Here is a 24437-nt window from a genome sequence, read left to right on the forward strand (position 1 = left end):
CTGGGCTCAGCTCAGCAGGGCAAACGGCACTCAAAGCAAGGCAGGAGGCCGCGGCGGGTTCCCTTTGGGTGGCTGCGGAGCTGCTGGAGGGGTCCCTTCCCTTCTTTGCTTCTTCCTCCCCAGAAGCGGCTTGTTGTGTCCAAAAAACACCCCCACGCCACCCACCGACCTCCCTCGCCTCCTTCTCTGCTCTCCCGGTCCCCCCGCGGGCCCGTTTTTAAACTTTTTCTTCTTCTCCCCACTGGTTTTTTTTTTTTTTTGGTTCCTCGCTCTCCCAGTTCCCCCACTGCCGCCTCAGCCCTCCCGGTTCCCCCGCAGCCACCTCTCCCATCCGTTCTCCACGCTGCCGTCTCTGCCTTCTCCTTAGCCCATTTTTTCTCCGCCGCTCTTTCCAGCATGGCCGCCTGTGTCCCTGCGGCCGTATCTTTCTCGGACGTTCTGAGCATGCGCTCTGCGCATGCTCAGAACTGCTGAAAAAGACACGGGCAGCACGGCCGCACACTCTAGGGAATTTTTATATAGGATTATTCATTTAATGGTAAAGAGGCACCTTTTAAAGTGGTGATTCTCTGATATTTAGCAGGAAGACAGCAACTATCTCTATCCAACCCCAGCCAGGTAAATATGCATGGGATAGTAGCTTTGGTAATCTTTTTAGCCTGGTGAGATGTCAGTTAGCCACTGGACAAGAGGAGAAGGACATTAAGGCTTTATTGCAACCAAGTATAGTCATAGGTATCTAGTAACATAATTTTACGTTAAAGATTACATCTGAAAGCTTTCAAACAGATCACTAATGCAGAAGAGCTATTACAACTTCTATTAGCCTATACAGCAGTTTCCATTTACATAATGGGGATTACAAGAAACAACCACCACAACAACGTGTGCAATATTGTTTTATACCAAACTTACAACAAGCTAGCTATCTGCTAACAACTTGCATTTTCAACTCTCCAAGTATACTTGCTGTTGCTCTTTACTGCTGTAGAAGATGTCAATTTCTCCATGAAAAAAATTGGCCACGATGCAACATCAAACACACTTGTTTGTAAGCAAGACCCATTGACTTCAGTAAGATTTAGGTAATGTGTGCTGCTGAGTCAGTGTCGACTCCTGGTGAGCACAGAGCCATGTGGTTGTCTTTAGTAGAATACAGGAGGGGTTTACCTTTGCCTCCTCCCGCGCAGTGTGAGATGATTCCTTTCAGCATCTTCCTATATCACTGATGCCCGATATAGGTATTTCCCATAGTCTGGGAAACATACCAGCGGGGATTCGAACCGGCAACCTCTGGCTTGCTAATGAAAGCATTTCCCTGCCGTGCCATTAGGTGGCTTTTTTTATTGATTGATTGATTGATTAAGTGCCAACAAGTCGAGGTCGCTCCTTATAAACAGAACTGGCTTCATAGTCCCCCAAATCCCACCTTCTTAGAAAACCAGGCCAAACTTTTACAGTTTAAAAACCCTGGAAGGCTAGTCCAAACAGATAGATCTTAAGGGCTCTCCTGAAAGCCAATAATGTATTCAGATTATGGGTTTCTGCCAGGAGTGCATTCCGCAGCCCAGGAGCAGCTACAGAGAAGGCCCGCATTTGAGTCATCACCAGACGTACCGGTGGTAACTGGAGATGAACCTCTGATGACCTTAATGTGTGGTGGGGATCATGAAGAAGAAGGCACTCCCCAAGTTAACGCTAGTCAGGTGAAGGGGTTATCTAGTCAGGTGAAGGGTTTTCTGCAGAAAGAGATTCCAAAGGAGTACACACTGTCCCAGTCAGGGGGAGAAAATGCTTCGTGAGTGGTGATTCACTTTCTGAGGGGAGCTTAGTTTCCTCTGGGCCCAGATCCACTATAATTTGAGAGTGCCTGTTGCAGTACTAAGCGTGCCAGGGATAGGCAAGCTATAGCAAGCAGAGTAGCACAAAGAAGGATTCCGAATAGCACTTATACTCAGACCAGCCACTATGATGCCCACTGTACTTGACACACCACTTCTAGAAGCTTGCTGGCCCCTACTCTGTGCCTTTTCAGATCCAGCAGCAAAGTCTCATCCCAGGGGTATAGCTATAATTGAGCAGATGGGTTCAAAGAACTGTGCCCCCCAGCTCATGAAGGTCCCCCAGCTCCACCCCTCCCTATTTTCTTCATTATCTCCCTCACTCAGAGGGGCCACCGGGGAGAGGGGTGAACTCTCCTCTCCCCTAACTGCACCCCTTTCCCATTCCTATTGTGATGCAATCTCTGCACAGATCTACTGTATTGATCTTAAGGTTAACTTACAATATTTTAGAGGATGCTGTGATGCAAATCTTAAATTGTGTGCACAATTGTGTGCAAATCTTTCTAGAATATTAGCGCATAGATTGTGCACAATAGTAGCCACTTGGCATGGTACAATGTCTTTGAAATTCATTCATTTATTTAAAATTTTTATACCCCGCCCCTCCTGTACGCTACTGCTTGGGGTGGCTCACAACAATAGATATACCATAAAAGCAACAAACATAACCAAATTAAGTAAACAAATTAAAAGTCATGTTAAAAACCGCAGTCAGTACTAAATTTCAAATCAAAAGTTATTTTAAAAGCTAAAAATTGAGAATTATAAAAACTAAAGAAGCGACCAGATATAACCAAAGATGGAGCATTAAAAAGCCTCTTTAAACAGATCTGGTTTTAGTTGTTTTTTAAAAACACTGAGGGAGGGAGCATGGCGAAGCTCTTCAGGGAAGGCGTCCCAAGGCTAAGGGGCCACAACCAAAAAGATCCTGTATCTAGTCCCCACCAACCAGATCAGCATGGCCTTAGGCAGGGCCCGAGACGATGAACGGAGGGCCCTGGCAGGCTCATATGTGCGAATGCAATCCAACAGGCACCCCGACCCCAAGCCGTGTAGAGCTTTAAAGGTCAAGACCAGAACCTTGAATCTAGCCCAGAAGCAGACCGGTAACCAATGAACCAATGAGATAACCCAGAATTTGAAATTGCCACTTGGGAACATGCTTGCAGAAGTTATCACGTAACCAAATCTGATTGGTACTTAGTATTGTGACATCATCCCATCCACTACTTGATTCCCAATTGGCTGAGGTTAGGCCAGGAAGAATAAAGCAGCAGTAACCAAAAGAAAGAAGCAGCAACAGATGTTGGGGCCAGGCGGTGGTGGGGGAGGGAAACAGCAGCAGAAAAGGGGGGGGGATAGTCGGACTCTCAGGAAATATTTCTAACTGCCTCCCCCCACTCCTCTGCCAAAATAAAAACCTCATTCTCTTTGGCTAGGAAAGAAAAATGTTTTCAGTGGTTTCAAACACAAATGGATTCAGTGCAACCCTACCAGGGTGATTTTCACACAAGGCTTTGAGCTTGGATCTCCTCTGGAATGGAGGTGTGTGTTCACATATCGGCCAGATTTACCCCTTGCCAAGATATTGGGGAGCACTTCACACAGGATTTGAGTTTTTCATTGTGTGTTAGAGTGTAGCCCAATTTATATCCAGGTTAAAAAATAAATCTACTTTTTGCATTGTTTTTTGGGGGGCAACTTTGAACTCACAGTAAAGCCTCGCAGAAATATGTGTTAAAGCCTGCTGTGTGGAAAACACCCAGGTGATCTCAGGCAAGACCTGATATTTGTTTGTATTGCTGCTTCCTTCCTTTCTGATCTGTGACCCTGTTTGCCCTGGTTTTGATGAGGCAAGAAGGTGGTTTTCAGCGTATGAAGACATTTGAAGCAAATGCAGCATTTGAGCTGTTCAGACTGTTCTATTATGGTTTCTAAAACTTTTGATAACTTAAGTGGTTTGCAGTCATTCTACGTTGTGATTGACAATACAGTGAAGTGTTCTGCCTAGCTCTTCATTAATTTCTCTCTCTCTCTCTCTCTCTCCCCCCTTTTGTCCTTGGATTCCATGGGAACGCAACAATCTGTCTTGATATCATTACTAACAAAAATAGAAGATTTCCATTTTCCAGGCAGGATGCATGCGTTAAATTGCTCTTCTGACACTGAAATCGACCTATTCACTGAATAATGTGCTGCATCTCAAAACTACCAAAATGTCCCTTCACTTGGGGGTTCAACACCTTTCCTCCTTGATGCCTGCTTCCCTACATTCTTGTTCTCTACATTTGACAGGGAGAGGCTGTATCTCAGGGGTAGGACATATGCTTTGCAGGTGCAACAATCCCTGGCATAACCCTAGACAGCCACTGCCTAAGACAATACTGGGCTATATGGACCAATACTGGGCTATATGGACCAATACTGGGCTATATGGACCAATACTGGGCTATATGGACCAATACTGGGCTATATGGACCAATGGTTTTGACTTGGTACAAGACAGCTTCCTATGTTTATTTCATATAGCTGGCCCAGGCACAGAGCATCTGCACCTCTAGTTCTCCCTCGTTCTCAGCCTTCCCCCTCCTCTAATGTTTTCTCTCTCTGGTTGGCCACCTGGCCAGCCACTCTTTCCAGCCACTCACTGATCTCTCCCCACTGGCTGCCTCTGCTTTCTCTCCTCCCCCCGCCGCTTCCACTTCCACTTTCTCTCCCTGTCGCTGCTGCTTTCTCTCTCCACCTGCCCACCAGTTCACTGGCCTGTCTGTTCACCTTATGTTCCACGCCACCATCGCTTTCCACTCCCCCTCCCCTCACTTGTGAACTCTTGCGAGAGCTGCCAAACATAGGATTAGCGACAGGTACATCTAAGAGAATTATACAGAGAGAAGATCTGCTTTAGTCCCCTTACATCAGACGTCTTATAATCAACTCTGCCTCCTGATTGACCAGGCTCTGTATCTGTTCTAGCACTCCACTCATATTCTGGTCCCAGTTCTGCTGGATCTTGCATCCTCCACTCTCTGTATGCGTAGCTGCTTCCAGTCTGCCGCTGACAAAGAGGCATGACTGTGGCAGGATATCCCAAGAGGCACTGTTCTGTGCAATCCTCTCCATATCAAAAAAGAGAAAGGACATATACACTCACACCCTTTGGAGTATTGTAACCTCAAAACTGGAGTATTAATGAAAACAATAACAGCATTGCCACTAAGTACATCGTGGTCCATAGCCCAGATAAACTACAAAATACTGATTCGGTGTCAGCTAGCTGCATTCACCCAGAAGTAGTATGGATGTCAAGGCATTCATAGGATAAGGTAGGCGAGAACAAGCAAATGACTGTGCGCCATCAACCTCATTTACAAAATAATACTCTTGACTTACCCGGCCAACCAATATAGGTTCAGGTCCAGAAAATTCTTCCAGCACAAACATTTGATTCCACACCCAGCCCCTCTTTGAGCGATTTAAGATCCTTTGTTCTTCACTTTGTTCATTTAGTCCTCTACTGGATGCACTTGGTAATACTTGTGAATGATTCATTGGAGCCATATACATAGATGGGAATACAGTAATCCATAATATTACTAATGGAGCCCACGTATCCATAAGCATTTCTGTTAGCCTTTCTGGCATCGTTCCACACACTAAGCAAATCACAGCCGACAATGAAACAATTATTTTGCTTTCTTCCAGATTGCAGTCATCCAATTCATCATGCAGCAAAGAAGATTTGCTTATAGCTCCTCCATGTGTTTAGAGCACAGTTAAACATCAATATAAAGAGCTTGGATGGTACGCCCACACACTCCTTGGGACTGACGTGTCCTCAAAGATTCCTGGAAAATTAAAGGAAAATATAAAGTTAGCATCAAATAATGGGAGAAAGTGTTTTCTAAACTATTAGACCTTTAATCGGTTTTATTGGTGGTGGTGTGGTGGTGCTGAAATCTAGAAGTGTCTTCAGACCACAGGCCCAGTTTTGTGATCCAGATCTAGCTGGAAACTAGAGCTCACAGAGAAAAGAGCTAGAAGATAATCACACTTCTGGGCACTTTCATGTACATGTTTATATCTCACGAAAGAGGGGGGAAAGCATCCCACAATTTGTATGGACAGAAGTCGTCACCACGTTCCCAGCTGTTGCCCTCTATGAAAAGGTAAAGTTGTGCCGTCAAGTCGGTGTCGACTCCTGGTGACCACAGAGCCCTGTGGTTGTCATTGGTAGAATATAGGAGGGGTTCAGTGTTCCCTCTGCTAGGGATTCCCAGATGCTGTTGACTATGATTCCCAGAATCCCCAGCTGCAATGGCTCCCCTGCTAACTTGGCGAAGAGGCACCTTTTAATGTGGTGATTCTCTTTATTTAGCAGGGGGAGAGTAATTGGCCCTGTCCACCCCCAGCACAGGACCTCCAGTGACGGTTGCTGGCGTCTGTCTTATGTTTTTTTTAGGTGGTGAGCCCTTTGGGGACAGGGAGCCATCTTATTTATGTATTATTTCTCTGTGTAAACTGCCCTGAGCCATTTTTGGAAGGGCGATATAGAAATCGAAAAAGTAAATAAATAATAAATAATTTTTTTTAAATTTGTTTCATTGTTAGCCTCCCTGCATATTAATATAACAAGGTGTACCTTCTAGACATTTTTCTTCTTAGCCTCCCTGAATACTTCTATAGCAAATACACTTGTTTTGATTTTTGCTTTAGGTGAAATGTCAGTAGCAGTTCTAGGATACCTCCTACAGGGATCTTTAAAGGAAGAAAGTCATTGCTCTTCCGTTTTTATCAAGAAGCCCAGAACGTTCTGTCAGTTACACAATTGTTAGTGGAAATGAGGAATCAATAGTATAAACTGACTCCCCCCACGATTCATTATTATGCATTGTCAGAAGGGTCAGAAATAATGGCCAAGATCCTGACTAAGGAAACGCCAGTGCAATAAGAGGATCAGTATAACAGCCCTTTTCAAACAGCAGTTTTGCAGGGACAGATTTTGGTGACCTCCCCTTTCCAGAAAGTCTTCTGTGCCGCCTCAAAATACATTCCCGGGGGCTTCCTTGGGAAGGGGAGGTCATAAAAAATCACCCCCTCCTCAGTGTGCCAGCATAGTTAGTCTGGAAGTGCTGTTATTTTGACATGCGTTGGTTGCTCCTTCCAAATTGGTATGATTTGTCGGCCACAAATTAGATATATGTATTTTAAGAACCTACTCTTGTCCCTGCTGGCACCCTGGTAAAGCAGGTGATGCGGACTTCTCATCTGGAATAAAGAGGCCCTGGAGAAGGAGGGAACACTTTACCCACGTCTAGAGATCTAAGGGGCACTCTGAGCTTCAAGCCATCCATCCATCCATCCATCCATCCATCCATCCATCTATCTATCTATCTATCTATCTATCTATCTATCTATCTATCTATTTAATACCCTGCCCACACCTATGTCTCTGGGGGGAAAAACCGAGGCTAACTTGTGGACCATTCTTTATGTTTCTGCTAATTTATTTCTACATGCAAGGTCCAGATCTTTTAAGATGTGATGGATCACATGAGAAGCAGAGCAGAACATTTTGAACAATGAGTTGCCCCCTCTCCTCCAGAACACATAGGAACATAGGATGCTGCCATATATTGAGTCAGACCCTTGGTCCATCTAGCTCAGTATTGTCTACACAGACCGGCAGCAGCTTCTCCGAGGTTGCAGGCAAGAATCTCTCTCAGTCCTATCTTGGAGATGCTGTCAGGGAGGGAACTTGAAACCTTCTGCTCTTCCCAGAGTGGCTCCATCCCCTGAAGGGAATGTCTTACAGTGCTCATACTTCTAGTCTCCCTTTCATGTGCAACCAGGGCAGAACATGCTTAACTAAGGGGACAAGTCATGCTTGCTACCACCAGACCAGCTCTCCTCTCAAAGAGAGTGATGTACAGGAAACTCTAAAATGAGAACCTTGAGAGATCAGGAGTTGTGGGTCTTTCTTTAGTATGTTTTGCTCAAGAACAAGAAGTCTCAAGTTTCTTAGTGCCTGCTGATATTTCCTGTACATAGGCAGAAGGGTGCATCATCTAACAAGCAACAGGAGAAATGGATAATCACCATAAATATCAGCATAAATATTGAGATCCTCCCAAGGCAACAAGAGGACATCAATGCTGCTACTAAGGTTTGAAGAACCCAGAAGCTGTGTCAGGAAATGCATATGGTCTCCAGGGTGTACATGTCCTATTCCCCCTTGGCCAAGAGCCAAGCTGTGCAGCAACTCGCCACCAGGTCTGCTCCCACACAACCCAAGTGGGTCAGGTATGTTGACTGGTGCAAGGTGTGGTGTAGGAGTCACCAGTTAGGTTGGGCAAGAGACCACAGCTGGAGCCACAGGTAGCTAGGGAGGGAAGTCTCTTAGCTGAAGTGCAGGTAGGGCTGCCTGGAGCACAGTCTCAGGATAGGCAGGGTTGCCAGGAGGGAAACTTGGCTAGCCTGCCAGCAATGAGGTCCGAAGAGGGCTAGCTTGTTAGGGCAAGATCAGGAGGTCTGTACTGGAAAGATACAGCTTGGTGAGCTGTTGAATCAGCAAATGGGCTGAGCAAATGAGCTTAAATGGTAGCCAGCAGATTCCAGAGGCATCTGTCAGCAACATCTGGCTCATTGGAGCCAGCGTAGTGTAGTGGTTAGAGTATTGGCCTAGGACCAGGGAGATCTGAGTTCAAATCCCCATTCAGCCATGAAACTCACTGGGTGACTCTGGGCCAGTCACGTCTCTCTCAGCTTAACCTTCCTCACAGGGTTGTTGTGAGGGTACACATAACCACGTGCATCGCTCTGGGTTCCTTGGAGAAAGAACGGGATAAAAATGTAAAATAAAATCAAAGATAAAATAAAAAAATAAAAGATCCCTCCTCATGAGGAGGCCTTTCACAGTTGTGCTGCTGAGCAGCCAGGTGTTGCACTTGGATCACTGCTATAAATCCACCTGAGCTTGGTACCAGTATCTCTCCCTGAGTTCTGGTGGGGATTAATTAATTAATATTATTATTATTACATTTATATCCTGCTCTTCCTCCAAGGAGCCCAGAGCAGTGTACTACATACTTAAGTTTCTCTTTCACAACAACACTGTGAAGTAGGCTAGGCTGAGAGAGAAGTGACTGGCCCAGAGTCAACCAACAAGTATCATGGCTGAACGGGGATTTGAACTCGGGTCTCCCCAGTCCTAGTCCAGCATTCTAACCACCACACCACACTGACTCTCATAAGGGATAAGGATGGCTCTCCCCTGGAGTGAGTTCTGAGGCCTGTGTCCCCTCCCCTGGGGTGAAGTGGGGAGCAGGATCTGACTGCAGCAACTCTGCTTGGGTTTGGTAGTGGTGGCTTCTGGGAATTCTTCTGCAGGGGTTTCCAGAGGATTTATTACAGGGGCTTCTTGACATGTAGAGGCCTCCAGCTCCCCACCAAAGGGTTCCTTGTCAGACCTGGAGACTGTCTCAGGGGCAGGCTCTGCATCAGTGGTGGTCACTACAGGGGAATCCAGATGTTGTTGACTACAATCCCCATAATCCCCAGCCAAAGGCCATTGCAGCTGAGGATGCTGGGAGTCGAAGTCAACAACAGCTGGAATCCCCTGTTAGAATGCTGGTCATTCTCTCAGGCTCACCATCTGAAAGTCCGTCCTCCGAGTAGGCCCCAGTATCTTCAGGGACAGCCCCGACAGGATGGAGGACTGACACTAGATCCCAGGGACAGAGAGCAATGTCTTAAGGGCATTTGTCACTTCTGTGTAATTAATATGCATGCATGTCATACTGCCATGCCTGCTGGAAATCCAAATCAGCAGCCATGTAAGGAGCTTAACAGAGGCAACTCAAAGAAGTGGAAGGGTACTGATCAATCCCGCAACTTCTCAAAACACAGAAGGCCTTTTGGGTCGATTACAAGTGTGTTCAGGACCCAGAGAAATGATGCTTAGGCACAGAATATAAACAAGTCTCACCAAGGACAAAATAAGAAGGCAGGTGGCGGGGGGAGCAGATGTGGTACAGCTTGAACGAGACTGGTATGCTTAGCAATGCAACCAATTCCTGCTATGCAGAAGAGGAAAAATGCAAAACGCATCTCCTTACCAAAGCATCTATTCTGACATTTGTATACGTACCATGTTCATTTAGGTGTTTTGGTTTTCCTGTCTGTTTTTTTTTTAAAAATCCACATTTGACAGGAGATTTCAACTCATTTCTCCCTGCTCAGAAGTGTCCAATTAAGTTCCCATTGAGCCCTCGCTAGTGCATCAAGATTCATTAGTCACAATTGAATCCAATCTCAGAATAGCTCCGTGGGAGAAGCTGGCATTGAAAAGTGGCATCAGCCACAATAGGGAGAAGGGACAAAACATTCACGTTTTTAAATGGATTTCACATTAAACCTAACTTGATGTTTGTGTTATTTTAGGCAGGCACGGGCCATAAGACATATATCAATAGATGCTTTGTAAATGCATCTTGACAGTAGGCTTCGATGCCGGCCTCTTTCAGTGCCAAGAAACCCATTTGGCAGAAAGAGCTCCTATTTTTGCAAACAGCATTTTTCATATATCCACAGATCAGCCGTGGACGTTCGACAAGCAATGCCAACGGGCAAGAGTGGTGAGCTAACACTGTCTGCCATAGCACTACCGTGTAATCTCCAAATGGAGGGCTTCTGTATCTCTCCCTGTGGAAAAATGCCTCCATTTCTCAGGTCCTTTCCACAGGAGAAAAGGGAGGGCCCGGAGGCTGGTGAAGAAGTGGGTGTGCTTTGCATGAAGACTTACACCCTCATGATGTGCTTAGAGTCAAAATGAAAATGAAATCAAATGCTGAAATTGGACACGTTTATGTGAAATTAATTCCCGCTAGAATGAATTCCCAATTTCACTCATCTTCAACAAACCCCTTTCAACTGTGTTTAGGGTGGCAAGTGAAGTGTAACACACATTATCTAATTGATTTTGTGGAGTTAAGATAATGCACATGATTATATATAATGCACTTAAGTGCATTGATCTTGAAGGCATAACTACAAAACGCTCAGTAGCATGCCTATGGGCCATAGGAATTTGATGGACTATTTATTTATTTATTTGATTGATTGATTGATTTCTATATCATCCTTCCAAAAAATAGCTCAGGGTGGTTTGCATAGAAAGATCCCATTGTCCATTCCATTTGAACTATTTTGCTAATAGTCACCTCATCTTGAAAATAAAGAACTACAACAGATCTATCCTGAAAATTAATCGTCAAAATTCATTTTTTAAAAAAGTTTAACACATAAGCAGACTTTAAGTGGCTATCAACACTCAAAATATATATTTCTCGTTCTTTTCATTTTGTTTCCCTTCTTTTCCAATGCCTGTTTGACCAAAGGAGACACTCCATCTTCACACTGCTACCTTAAGCTCCAGTTGAGAATATTTTACAGCCTCTTGAGTTTCTTTATACTGGAATATGTGGCGGGCCCTTTTAAACACAGTCACTTCTTGAGGGGCAATCCACTTTTAATTTCATTCTGCATCCCTTGCTGCCTTGTTGATCATTGTGATTACAAGCTCTAGATCAGTCCTCTGACCCCAGCAATTCATTAAGGTGGGTTTGGTCGATGCACAGACATTTGTTGTTACTTTTCAAATGTTACCGCATTGATTTTATTGAAATAAACTACATTACCATTGGTAAACAATTAAAAATTTCTTTGATAGCTCTGTCTGAATGAAGGTGGTGCAGATGCAACACTCAGACAGACTGTCAGAAAGGGCAGCTCGTTATCTTTTCATTAGTCGCTGAGCAGAATATGTGAATATGGAGATAAGAACCTAAAAATGAATAAGAGAGTCTCCAAAGTTCCAGTAAAGACCTTCTGTTCCATACTACAGATGATCTTTGCCCTGTCTTTTTGTTTTTTTGGCTTTCCCCAGCCCCCTTCACTGCAGACAATATAGTCTAGAGGGGAACGCGCACACAGGCTGACACGATTGTCCTCATCCAGGTGAATAATCCTTACGCACCACAGTGATTATGTCTTAAGCCTGTTAATTTGATGTGTGCAAGTGCAGACGACTAAATGCAAAGTAAGTGTTTAAAAATGAAGATGGAAAAGGAAAAAAAACCCACATGCAAGCAGTGTTCTCTCTAAATTTTTTTCATCTGTGTGCAGAATGAGTTTTGTTCTGGGCGGCAGTATCAAGGCACTGTATGCTCACATGCATTCAGAGTGGGGCCTTCCTGATTCAACCTGAGTGGGATCTAAAATGAACTGAGCAGACATCTAGAAACTTGTGAGCGCATGTGCACACTCCTTAGAGGGAACACTAAGAGGGAACATGCAAGGTCATAGTGTACCTGAACAACAAGGTTCGTTTGGGATGCTACTCTCTCTTTAAAAAAAAAAAAAGAACTTTTACTTCCATTAAAGCCTTTGTAAGCAGTTTGTGTAGATCCGTGACTCTGTGTACATTTTGGACAAGCATAACATTTCACATTTGGTACAGAATTTAGCATCTATATTCTCCCAGCTTTTAAAAAAATCCTCTAGCCCCTTGCACAATGCCGATATTTAACTCATTGCCAGGGTGGTGGTGGTGGTGGGGGTCATAGTCACAGCCTCAAGTCCTACCTTCCATGTTTGGGCTGGAAGTTAGAAGCTCTAAAGGATCTAGGGGCTCAGGACCATTCTGGTTTAGTCAAGCGCATTTCCCCACTACCCCTGTTCTCCTCTTAAGGAGAGGAGAGCTGGTCTTGTGGTAGTCAGTATGACTTGTCCCCTTAGCTAAGCAGGGTCCGCTCTGGTTGCATTTAAATGGGAGACCAGAAGTGTGAGCACTGTAAGATATTCCCCTCAGGGGATGGAGCCGCTCTGGGAAGAGCAGAAGGTTTCAAGTTCCCTCCCTGGCAGCATCTCCAAGATAGGGCTCGGAGAGATTCCTGCTTGCAACCTTGGAGAAACCACTGCCAGTCTCTGTAGACAATACTGAGCTAGATGGACCTAAGTTCTGACTCTGTCTATAGCAGCTTCCTATGTTCCTATATTCCTTTGACTCTCGTCTTGAGAGAGCACCATGCCCCATATGTCCCTAACTGTACCTTAAGATCCTCTTTGGAAGCCGTCGCCTGGCTGCCTCTGCCAAACAAGGTGAGGTGGGTGGCTACCAAGGAGAGGGCTTTTCGGTGGTTTCACACCGTTTACGAAACAGCCTCCCCAGTGAGGTTTACCTGGCTTCATCACTTTGTTTTTTTAGGTGCCAGGTAAAGACCTTTTTGTTCACCCAGGCCTTTTAAATTCTTGTTTTCAGAATTGATCTGATTTTTAACTTACATTAAAATGAGTTTTTAAGCTGCTTTGTATTGTATTTTGTATTTTCTTCTCAACTTTTTTGTCTGTTATGATTTAATGTGTTATATCTTTGTATTGTATGTTTTAATACTCTGCTATGAGCCGCCCAGAGAACAATTTGTTATAAGATAGCTAACAAATAAAGTTGTATTGTTGTTGTTGTTGTTATCCTCCTCCTCCACCCAGGATATTTTTTTCGCCTGGGACTGAAAATCCTTTGCTTCTAACCCAGGCCCAGATATCTTGTCATCTCCTTGGTTCTTCTGTTACCACTAGGAAGCTCCACCATGGTAGACCCTGTTTAACAAAGGGGACAATTCATACTTGCTATCACAAGACCAGCACTCTTCTCTATTGGCCATACTAGCAACAGCACAGTGTATGTGATGCAGTCTTGTTTCCTGAGGATCTGGACGGGGTCTCTTTCCCCTCACTGTAGACAATGTATATATTCTAAAGTGGAAACACACACCGTGCCGATGCTATCATCTTCATTCAGGTGAGTAGTCCTTGTTCACTGCAGCAATCCTGCATTAAGCCTGTTAATTTAAAGTGTACAAACACATAACTTTAAATTGCATTCAGGTAGTGCTCTTAATGGAGCTACCTGAATGCTATCTCTGGGTAATTATTGGAGCTTATTACAGTAACTTCCGTACACTTTATCCAAGCTATTCCCCTTGCTACTTGTTACCTTTGCTCACTGCAAAGATCTAAAAAGTAGGCTAAGCTCTCCGGGGCAGAACTGTATCATCGAAGCTCTTCTCACGATCAGTGAGGAGAGCTTCGCGGCTAACTGCAGGGAAGGAGGCTTTACCTTCCCTTCCCTGCAGACGATCAGTGTTCCATCCCTGGGTGGGCAGATTGCCTGCCCAGACGAACAGCAACTCCGTGGTTCGCCCAGTAGCTCCGGGGGTCAGGCACAGGGAAGCATCGCTGCCCAGTGCTCCGTGCCCCCCGCCAGAGCCCCACTAATGCACTGCACAAGTGTGCAGTGCATTACTGGAAGCCCTCATCCCCCCTGCAAGCAGCTGCGGCAGACACATGATCGCAAAGCCCAGTTTGCTCATGCCCCAAACCTCAGTTAAGCGATGGGCTCCTTAAGAGGGCCCGCCGCCACCAGGAGCCACTTAGCCCAGTTTCTGCTGTGTGTGTGTGAATAGCTTCGTTGTGTTTCCAACACAAGACAAGCCCACCCCACTCTCCTGCTTCCTAGTGGGGGGAAATAAATAGAAAATATAACCTCGGTGTTGCTTGCAGTAAAACCACACATTTGGGTAAACATAAACACAGCTATGGCATATTCCTCCAACACCTTCTGCACCACTTCCCTAGTTTTCATGACATGTACCGCAGGAGCATGAGGGCCTCCTCCTCTCAGCTTCCTTTCCCTTTTTAGAAAATTTATATATATTTTTTTAAAAAGAGAGAGAATCCAGCTAAACTCCAACCAGCAATTACATAGATCAATGGAAAAACAGACTTCAAATAATTAACCCAGCCAACCAAAATTATAACCCCAAAGACTTCAGCCCTCTCAACTGTGAGTGGCAAAATGATTGTAAAAACCAGCCCATTCCCAGAAATCAACGAAACATCCATATTATTATTTTTTAAACTCTGGCCACACATTCACAATGACCAAGACAGCCAATCTCATAACAAGAAGTTAGGATTTGAACCCCAATGAGAGCAGACCCAGCAAATGGAACCCTGCTAACTGAGCAAAGAGACATATTTTAAAAGTGGTGATTCTCTTATATTTAGCAGGGGAAGAGCAACTGGCCCTATCCATCCCCAGCACAGGACTGTTGCTGGTGTCTATCTTATGTTGCTTTTTAGATTGTGAGCACTTTGGGGACAGCATGGTGTAGTGGTTAGAGTGCTGGACTAGGACCAGGGAGACCTGAGTTCAAATCCCCATTCATCCATGATACTAGCTGGGTGAATCTGGGCCAGTCACTTCTCTCTCAGCCTAACCTACTTCACAGGGTTGTTGTGAGGAGAAACCTAAGTACCCTGTTTCCCCGAAAGTAAGACCTAGCAGTAATTTCTGATGTACCACTAATTGCCCTAGTGCATTTTTGGGGGCTAAAATTAATATAAGACACTGTCTTATTTTCGGGGAAACATGGTATGTAGTACACCACTCTGGGCTCCTTGAAGGAAGAGCGGGATATAAAATGTAATCATCATCATCATCTTATTAATTTATTATTTCTCCATGTAAACCATTTTGGAAACTTTTGTTGGAAAGTGGAATATAAATATTTGTTCTTTTTATTTATGTGTTATTTATTTTTCTGTGTAAACTGCTTTGAGAATTTTGTTGAAGAGTGCTATATAAATATCTCTATCTATCTATCTATCTATCTATCTATCTATCTATCTATCTATTTCTCTTAGGTGTTCCCGTACTTAATTCCATGTGTGGCAGCTCTCGCGAGAGTTTGCTAGCCATTTGCTAGCCATTGCTAGCCATGCTAGCTGGATAGCAACGAGGATGGGTGGGATGGAAGAAAATGGCAATGGTGGTGGCAGCCGTGCCGGGGGCGCAGTGGGGGGTAAAGGTGGCAGCGAATGGTGGTGGTGGATGGGCAGAGAAAATGGCATGGGTGGGCAGGTGGAAGAAGGTGGCAGAGGCCAGGTGGGAAGAAAACGACAGCAGCGGCGAGCTGGCGGGCAGGGAAGCAGCGGTGGGCGGGTGAAACGGCAGTGGTCGGAGAATGGTGTGGTGGGGAAGAATGGTAGTGGGGGGACGGACAGCAAACTAGAGATGCAGATGCTCTGCACCCAGCCCAGCTAGTTCATCCTTATCGTCATAGTAGTAGTAGTAGTAGTAGCCCAGCAGGCACATTTGTCAACCCCAGCGGCCCAATGCGTCTCGTGTTTTCTGCTCACTTGAGCCTCCAAAGATCAGGGCCTGTCAAGCACGGGTGAGCCACAATACATGGCTGGGTGGGCTGTGTTTTGCTTGATGGGTTGCAAGGATCTGTCTGTCTCTCTCTCTCTCTCTCTCTCTCTCTCTCTCTCTCTCTCTCTCTCTCTCTCTGAGTAAAAGATCATTCAGCTTCTGTTCAAAGGCCTTTTTTCATGCCGGCAGCCTGCATCAAATTACGAAATTATTCCCTGAAACAGACAGATTACTTTGATTATATATACTTAGAAAGGGTGTGGGTGTGTGGGGGTGTTTTCTGTTAACGGGATTTAAGAAAAGCACTGCTTCTAACTGACCGACGTCTCTATCGCTCTTTTAGCTTGTCAGTACCTGGAGGTCAGTACAAAAGGGAAGGGAAGGAATTGCTAAAAGAAGTAGGTCATCCTACATCTTGGAGGTGGTTGGAGATAAAAGGAGATTCACCAAAACAAACAAACCAAAACCCCACCCTTTATTCAATATGACACTACCAAGTGTTATCCTTCAGTATGGTTGTTCCTTCCTATACACACAGTCATCAAATAGGAAGTTTCAAAGTTTTGTTATATAGAATATCCCAAAGTCAGGAAAGCCCTAAGAATAAGGGGAGAGCTAGAGGCGTTCTTACCCTTGAATTTCAGGGCCGGCATCCAAGGCCTCCACAGCCCCCGGGGGCCCCCACAAATCCTCTTTAGTTTGTTCCTCAGCCAATCACCTGGCTGAGTATGATGGTGATTAATTTGCAGGTAAGGGGGACCGCAAAGGCCTCGAGGTCCAGGATCCCAAATTACCTAGGTGCACCTCTGGGGAGAGCGAAGTAAAGGGTGGGTGGGTGGGGGGAGCTCAAACAAAAAATGATAAAACTGATCTGATCCTAATGTGCTGTCTGTCTGTCTGTCTGTCTTTTTATACAGCCCAAAACACACGTCTCTGGGCAGTGTGATTTGTGGTGTGATTCTATGAGCTGTTAAGTCAGTGGCCTAGACCAAAAGATTCACAAGTCATCCTGGTCTTGCGAGAGCTGGTCTTGTGGTAAGGTAAAGTTGTGCTGTCGAGTCGGTGTTGACTCCTGGTGACCACAGAGCCCTGTGGTTGTCTTTGGTAGAATACAGGAGGGGTTGACCATTGCCATCTCCCGCACAGATGAGATGATGCCTTTCAGCATTTTTCCTATATCGCTGCTGCCCGATATAGGTGTTTCCCATAGTCTTGTGGTAGCAAGCATGAATTGTCCCCTCAGCTAAGCAGAGTCTACCCTGGTCTGCATTTAAATGGGAGATTACATGTGAGCACTTAAGATATTCCCCTAGGGGACGGGGGCCACTCAGTGAAGAGCACCTGCATGCTTGCATCCAAAAGGTTCCAAGTTCCCTCCCTGGCAGCATCTCCAAGGTAGGGCTGAGGGAGATTCCTGCCTGCAACCTTGGAGAAGCCGCTGCCAGTCTGGGTAGACAATACTGAGCTAGATGGACCAATGGTCCAACTCAGTAGAAGGCAGTTTTCTATGTTCCTATCCCTCATACCAGCACCCACCTCTTCACCCAAGCTTCTTCAGCTTTTTTAATTGTTTAGGTTTTAATCTGTGTTTGATTTTAAATCGTTTTACATTGTTTTCAGTTTGTATATATGTTTTTAACTTGTTTTTATGTTATTGTTAACTGCCCAGAGATGGAATTTTGGGGTGGTGTACAAATCATGTGTGTGTGTGTTTGTGTGTGTATATATGCCAGACCTCACAAAAGTACAGAACATTCTTTTCACCTCAACCATTATGCGATGCGAGCTGAGCAAATAATTCATCAGTTCGTTTTGCAGAGATTTGCCTTTCTAAAGGAAAAGGTGCACTTTGTTTTCAGATTATGCCAACGTTTTTCCACAGGCATCATCTTAGAAGAGGCACTCTCTGGGCAGTTTAAGGCAAACACCTTTAAAATGTTTTAATTGATTAATCAACAAATAACACAGCCCTAACTCATATTTTTCCACTGGTCACCAAAGCATTTTGCCAGAACTGATACTGTGTGTACCCTTTCTCCCAATGATAGACACTGTGTGGTTCTTTTACAGCTAGTGGTAAAAAAAATAAAAAAAAAAAATAGCCGAGTTTTGTAGTGAAACTAGTGAGTGTTACAATCCTACCTGAATCGCAAAGCATGCATGAAAGCAAATTATGAAAACAACTGGCATTAAACAAAGGCTATCGCTCTTTACAGAATATAGTGAGTTACAGCCTCATCCAAATGTGAAGTGAAATTGTACATACCTTCCTACTGCCAGCCTGGAACTAATTCTTTAAACACCTGGAGGTGGAATTGGGAGCTAGCAAAACATTGCCCTCTCTGGAATATGCCATGTAAAGCAATTGTTGGATGATTCTTAATCATAAAGTCTGCCCTTTGCATGCGAACCACAAATCCTTCAGAACGATGCAGCATGCAAAACAAAGCAAAAACTTTAGCTGTGGCACACGGGGGTAAGATTTTGATCCTGCCTTGGACCACAGCTATAGCTGGTCCTTAACGGTGATGATTTCTGCTTAAACTGATGAGATGTTCCCCAGAGGCTCTCTAGAACAGTCTAAATGCAGGACACAGAACTACTTTGCACATTATGCAATGGACAACCCAGATTTCCTCATGAGTGTACACTTGATAGCTACCTGACAGAGGATGAGCTGATTCACACTCATCACTTGCTGCAACATCACATGACAGCTTGCATGTATGAATAGGCCATCACATGCCTAGCACCACAGATAAATATATCATTTTGACTCACGTCACCTCAGCCATACTGCTTTTATATGGAGTCAGCTCATGTGAAATCAATCTTAAAGCAATCAGAGAAGTGTCTGTGTGTGTGTACCAGTCCTATATGCTTTACATGCTTCCACACTTATACACTTTACATATGTGTCTAAACATAGAGCACATGTGTGTAGACCTAAAATGCATTGGACTGTAACTCAGACTACTTAAAATAAAAATTATGGGGGTGGGCAGGGAGAGTTGAGGGCCAAAAATGGGTTAAAGAGTCAGAAACAGACAGAAATTTGACTCTGAAATTTCTGAGAGAAACAGACTCTCGGACACTGTGACAGGGGGTGGGACTGCCTTGCTCAGCCTTGTAGGGAAAGATGATGGATTCCTAACCTACCCAAATTCCTCCCTCTGTGTTTTACTGTCCAACAACTTAAAAATGGTTTTCTTGGGCCAAACTTTCTCCACGCAGTGAGATGAGCTACAACCAATTCCAGTCTCTTCTCTCTCTGGCCCATGCTTGGTTTTATGAGCCAGGAGTCCATAATCCAACCTCCTTTTAAAGAAGCAGGGATGCCAAAGAGGCTTTTATGACATGCAGATGGCCCTGCTAGTGAGAAGAAGGTCTTAACCAGTCCACAGCTTAGATTCTACTCATCAGCTGAGGCTAATAAGGTCCTCCAAGAAAATGGCTTAAATATTAATGCAGACCATATAGATCATATTATTTTATTTCCCCCTGCCATCTCTTGACACATGACACAAAGCATTGTTGCCTCAGTCTTGATTTTGTCTTCCGACTGTGTTACCTGTCATGTGCTCAATTAAGAAAGGACGTATCAACAGCCTTCTTTTGTAAAAAGGCAGAATCTGACTGAAATCGAGATGATAAGAGGTGATTAGTCTTTGCAAATGGATGAATGAAATTTCCCTTGGCAGTTGTATCATGGGAAGGCAAATTTGACAAAGAGGTTTGTAGAAACTCCTGGGATGCACTGATGGCTTCTGCTGGGGCCATACTAGTTAAATCAAAGAAATGTGGCTAATATTATCTCAGATCAACACACCAAATATAATATTATCTCAGACCAACATACCAAATCATGAGTTAAAGCTGTAGTCCTAAACCAGTTCCTTGGAGACTAGTTCAATGAAACAATCGAGATTTATGTAATGTCTATTAATTTTTTCAACAGTCTCACCACACTTTAGGGGGGTGGGACTCAAACTTGGGGACACCCAATGAAAGTGATCTAGGCCAAAATCCAATAGTAATTCAGCACAATTCAATCCATTGGTTTCAAAGGCCTTGAGCGTGATTAAATCTGAAGTTCAACGCATACTCTATGGAACTCCATGGAATAATCCTAACATTAACCTCCAGACTGGATTTCTGTAATGCGCTCTATGTGGGGCTGTCCTTGTGTGTAGTCTGGAAACTATAGCTGGTTCAGAATGCAACAGCCACGTTAGTCTCTGGGTCATCCTGGAGAGACCATATTACTCCCATATTGAAAGATCTACACTGGCAGCCGATAAGTTTCCGGGCAAAATACAAGGTGCTGGTTATAACCTATAAAGCCCTAAACGGCTTGGGCCCTGGGTATTTAAGAGAATGTCTTCTTCGTTATGAACCCCACTGCCCATTGAGATCATAAGTAGAGGTCCGTCTGCAGTTGCCACCGGCTTGCTGGTGGCCACTCAGGGACGGGCCTTCTCCACTGCTGCCCCAGAGCTTTGGAACATGCTCCCTGCTGAAACAAGAGCCTCCCCATCCCTGACAACTTGATAAAAGTCTTTAAAGATGCACCTACTCACTCAGGCTTTTAATTAAATATTGTTTTAGCAGTTTTAACATTGATTTAAAATGTTGTTTTAAAATTTAAATTGTTGTAATGTTTTAACTTTTACTATATCATTTATTTTGTTTTAACTACTGTTTTAAGTTTCCTGTTGTCATTTATTTTAACTAATGTTTAAACTTTTTGTTTGTTTGCTTATTGTTGCCCAGAGAAGTGAGTTATGGACAGTATAAAAATATGTTAAAATAAAAATAAAATAAATAGACAACATAAGATGCAAAGGGCTCGATATTCAGTGATGAAGTCCATCAGCATTTAAATGTTATATTCCAGTACGGACGAAGGGCTACATCAGATGTTCAAAAAGAGTAGAGAGAGAAGAAATGCAAGTAGCTCTATCACATTTCATATCCTTTCCAAAGAGGGGGGGGAAATGCTTTCCCACATGGGGGGGAGAGTGCATTTCCTCTACTTCAGATGAAAGCCCAGAATGTGGGAAGAGAAAGTGTGAATACTTGTATTTCCATGCCTGCTGTTGTTTTTGAACATCTGAAGGCTCTAACATAGGGGTGCTAAACTGAAATTTAAAATCCTTAAGCCAATTTTCTTAGTCTGAATTTGCAGCAAAATTGAAATGTATATTCTTCTGAGATTTCCCCCACCCCCGCAACATTTGTAGAGATGCATTTGCATCTAGGGATTTTTTAAAAAATAGGAGGATGTATAAATGTATGGATGCAAGTTGATAGCTAACATTGCCATAATTAATCAAAAATAAAGGTAAAGTTTGCTGTGGAGTCGATGTTGACTCCTGGAGCCCAGAGAGCCCTGTGATTGGCTTTGGTAGAATAAAGGAGGAGTTTACCATTGCCTCTTCCCGTGCAGTGTGAGATGATGCCTTTCAGCATCTTCCTATATTGATGCTGCCCAATATAGGTGTTTTCCATAGTCTGGGATACATATCAGTGGGGATTCGAACTGGCAACCTCTGGCTTGCTAGTCAAGTCATTTCCCCACTGCGCCAAAAATAGTTATGATTTTAAAGTAGTTTAAAAACAAAACAAAAAAACCTGTTGGTTTTCAAATGCAAAGCCAAAACATCTCATTCAAATGTCTCCGTCAAATTCAAGTATTGGAACTGATGCAACATTTTGTCTCTTCTTGAAAGGTTATGTAAATGGGATTCAACCAGCTTCATTCTAAGTGCTTTGGTAGAAAAACTGCTTTTGGGGACCAGGCTGTGCATGATGAGAAGGTTTACATCCTAAATGACATGCCTTGAACTCATTTCTGTTTCTGACCTTCTATAGTTGCTAGGTTGATCTCATTTTCTCTTCCTTGTTATACCTGAACTGCATCTTGAGAGATTATATTCTGCAGTTCTGGAAACCTTTCAATCTTCCCAAATCCTACTCAGTCAAGGTAGAGATTTGACAACCAAAGAATGTTGGTTCTCCCCAAAGGAACAAATTGAGTAGATCTATGCAATCCACAAAGCAATTGTGGATGGTTATACATGTCTAGGAAAGGAAAGGTTGTGCTGTCGAGTCGGTGCCGACTTCTGGCGACCACATAGCCCTGTGGTTGTCTTTGGTAGAATACAGGAGGGGTTTACCATTGCCTTCTCCCGCACAGTATGAGATGGTGCCTTTCAGCATCTTCCTATATCACTGCTGCCTGATATACACCAATAGGGATTGGAACACAGCCTCCTGCTCTCTAGGCAGGTTGCTTCCCTGCTGCACCATTAGGTGGCATACATGTCTATTAGCACATTCTAATACTGTTTCTGTGCATTAATTCTGTTGCTACTGCACAGTTTTGCCTCTGAACACCAGATGCTGGGGAAAAGCAACAAAGGAGAGCTTCATATCCTGCATATAGGCCTCTTGCTTTGGCCACTGTTGGGAGCAGCATGTTGAATTAGATTCTTACTTATTGCTGGCATCCTCTACAGAAATAGTTCCAAAGCCATGATCAACAATGGCAAAGACAAAGAGATAACCTAACATGGCTGATACAGGTCTATGTTTGTTAGGCATCTTCATGGATTAAGATTAATTCGCCAGGAGTGTGAGCATTTGGCTCCTACGTGAAAACCTGGTCACTAAAAAAATGGAAACAAAAATAGTGTTTCTTTTATCCCATTCAGTTTAAATCTACTATGAACACTGATCATTCTGCAAAGCATTACTGACATTTTTTGTCAGTAATGGCTCAGCCTGACATTTTTTGAAGGGTTAGAAAGACTATTTATATAGAATGTTAGATATCCATGGAGGGAAAAAGAGGCTGCCACATCACCAATAAACTTTGTGCAGCTTAGGCGACATTTCGTTCTCAGCGCTTGCTCTGAAAATTTCACTAGCATTCAGAGTTTATCCCCATTCATTTAAACCAGAGGGGAGAGATTTTGGAAAATAACACCCTGAGGCATCAACAGCTCCCAGACAGCACCATCTCACTAAATATCACTATCAACTGGATTATCTCCTAATGCAAATGGGAGTTATATTTTTCCTCAATTTTTTTTTAAAAAAATCACTTCTCTCAAGCTCTTAACTATCAGTAGTAAATCATTTCTGATAGGACATTAGGTGCAAGTTTGACTTCTTGCATTCAGCTTCTGTTTTACATTTCCTGGCTGAAACCTGGGAAAGTTAAATGGCATGTCCAGTTGGTCACCAGGTTCATGCTATCTACTTGATATACCAAATTAATCCAAAAATTAAAATAGGAATTCAGTGGCTACATTTGCCATTTTATCTTCATTGCTTAAAGGTAAACTTGTGTTGTATGTTGAAAAGCAGGCTTAATACAACATAGGGTCTAAACACATGAATATAGTTAAAGTGGAAATATTTTACATAGATAGATAGATAGATAGCCAAGTCATTCTTGTTGATAAGAGTCTCTTTTGTGTGGTGTGTTTTTTAAAATTAAATATTCTCATTCTCCATATGGACACTCTTTCTGCTTTATTCCCAGAAGTTGAATGGTTTCCTCTTTGAACATTTGTGCCAGGGAAGAGTACCAGTTTGACATTCATACATTAATTTTGGGACTGGCAGGTACTAAGGTGAAAACCAAGATCTTAGCTTATTTCTCCAATTGTGTGGCAGTGTCAGACTGCTGGCACAGAGACAAATTTTCAATGGGGAAACCATTCTTCTTCGTATGTAAAAGCACTCAACAAAATGCACAGAGAGGTACAACAGAAGTCTCTGGCCAGATAAGAGATTAGGCAACTGTGTGATAAAAATGCTCAGATCTCCTTCCATATATATATATACTTGCTTATCTAAGCCTTCATGTACATGTAAACAATATGTATATGTGCATATGTGTGGGCAGAATGTATCCTAAATTTATATCTTTCTCCACCCCTCCCAATAAATAAAAGTTTGAGAGGACATTCATAACAGTAGCAGCAAATAAAACTGACATTATTCAGTCCATTTGTGAATTTTGCAAGGATGAAATACAATTGGGTTGTTTTATGGGGGCATAAAAGAAAGGCTAAGAAAGATTTAGATGTAGACCAGGGCTACCTTGACAACATTTTTATCGCTTCTTCAAGAGAACTGCAGAATTCTCTTGCAAGGCTGAAGTGCTCTGAAAAATACTAGGACATATCGCCAAAGAAGGATCTTGTGCTAAGATATTGGGAACAGCAGTTTAAACCAGAGAAAGAGAAAAAGCAAAGAAAGAGAAAAGGTGTTTCACATCCAGATGAAAAGTGCAATAGGGAGAATTA

At 43.6% G+C, this 24437-nt stretch overlaps 1 protein-coding gene across 9 annotated transcripts in view; it reads right to left on the bottom strand.

Annotated features, from left to right (window-relative positions):
- The window catches only part of LOC128334349 (cadherin-8), a 374299-nt gene that overhangs the window by 346458 nt on the left and 3404 nt on the right, over positions 1–24437 (bottom strand). For 8 of the 9 annotated variants that reach the window (XR_008311263.1, XR_008311262.1, XM_053271066.1 and 5 more), the window contains exon 2: positions 5235–5689. Coding sequence is in view for 7 of the 9 variants with exons in the window: in XM_053271066.1 (XP_053127041.1) it covers positions 5235–5486 (252 nt within the window). In the remaining 2 variants the exon portion in view is untranslated. Of the gene's footprint in view, positions 1–5234; positions 5690–13674; positions 13692–24437 lie in introns of those variants that run through there. The other variant, XM_053271068.1, reaches the window with a different exon arrangement.

This window comes from Hemicordylus capensis, chromosome 9 (genome assembly GCF_027244095.1).
Source record: "Hemicordylus capensis ecotype Gifberg chromosome 9, rHemCap1.1.pri, whole genome shotgun sequence".
NCBI classification, from domain to species: domain Eukaryota; kingdom Metazoa; phylum Chordata; class Lepidosauria; order Squamata; family Cordylidae; genus Hemicordylus; species Hemicordylus capensis.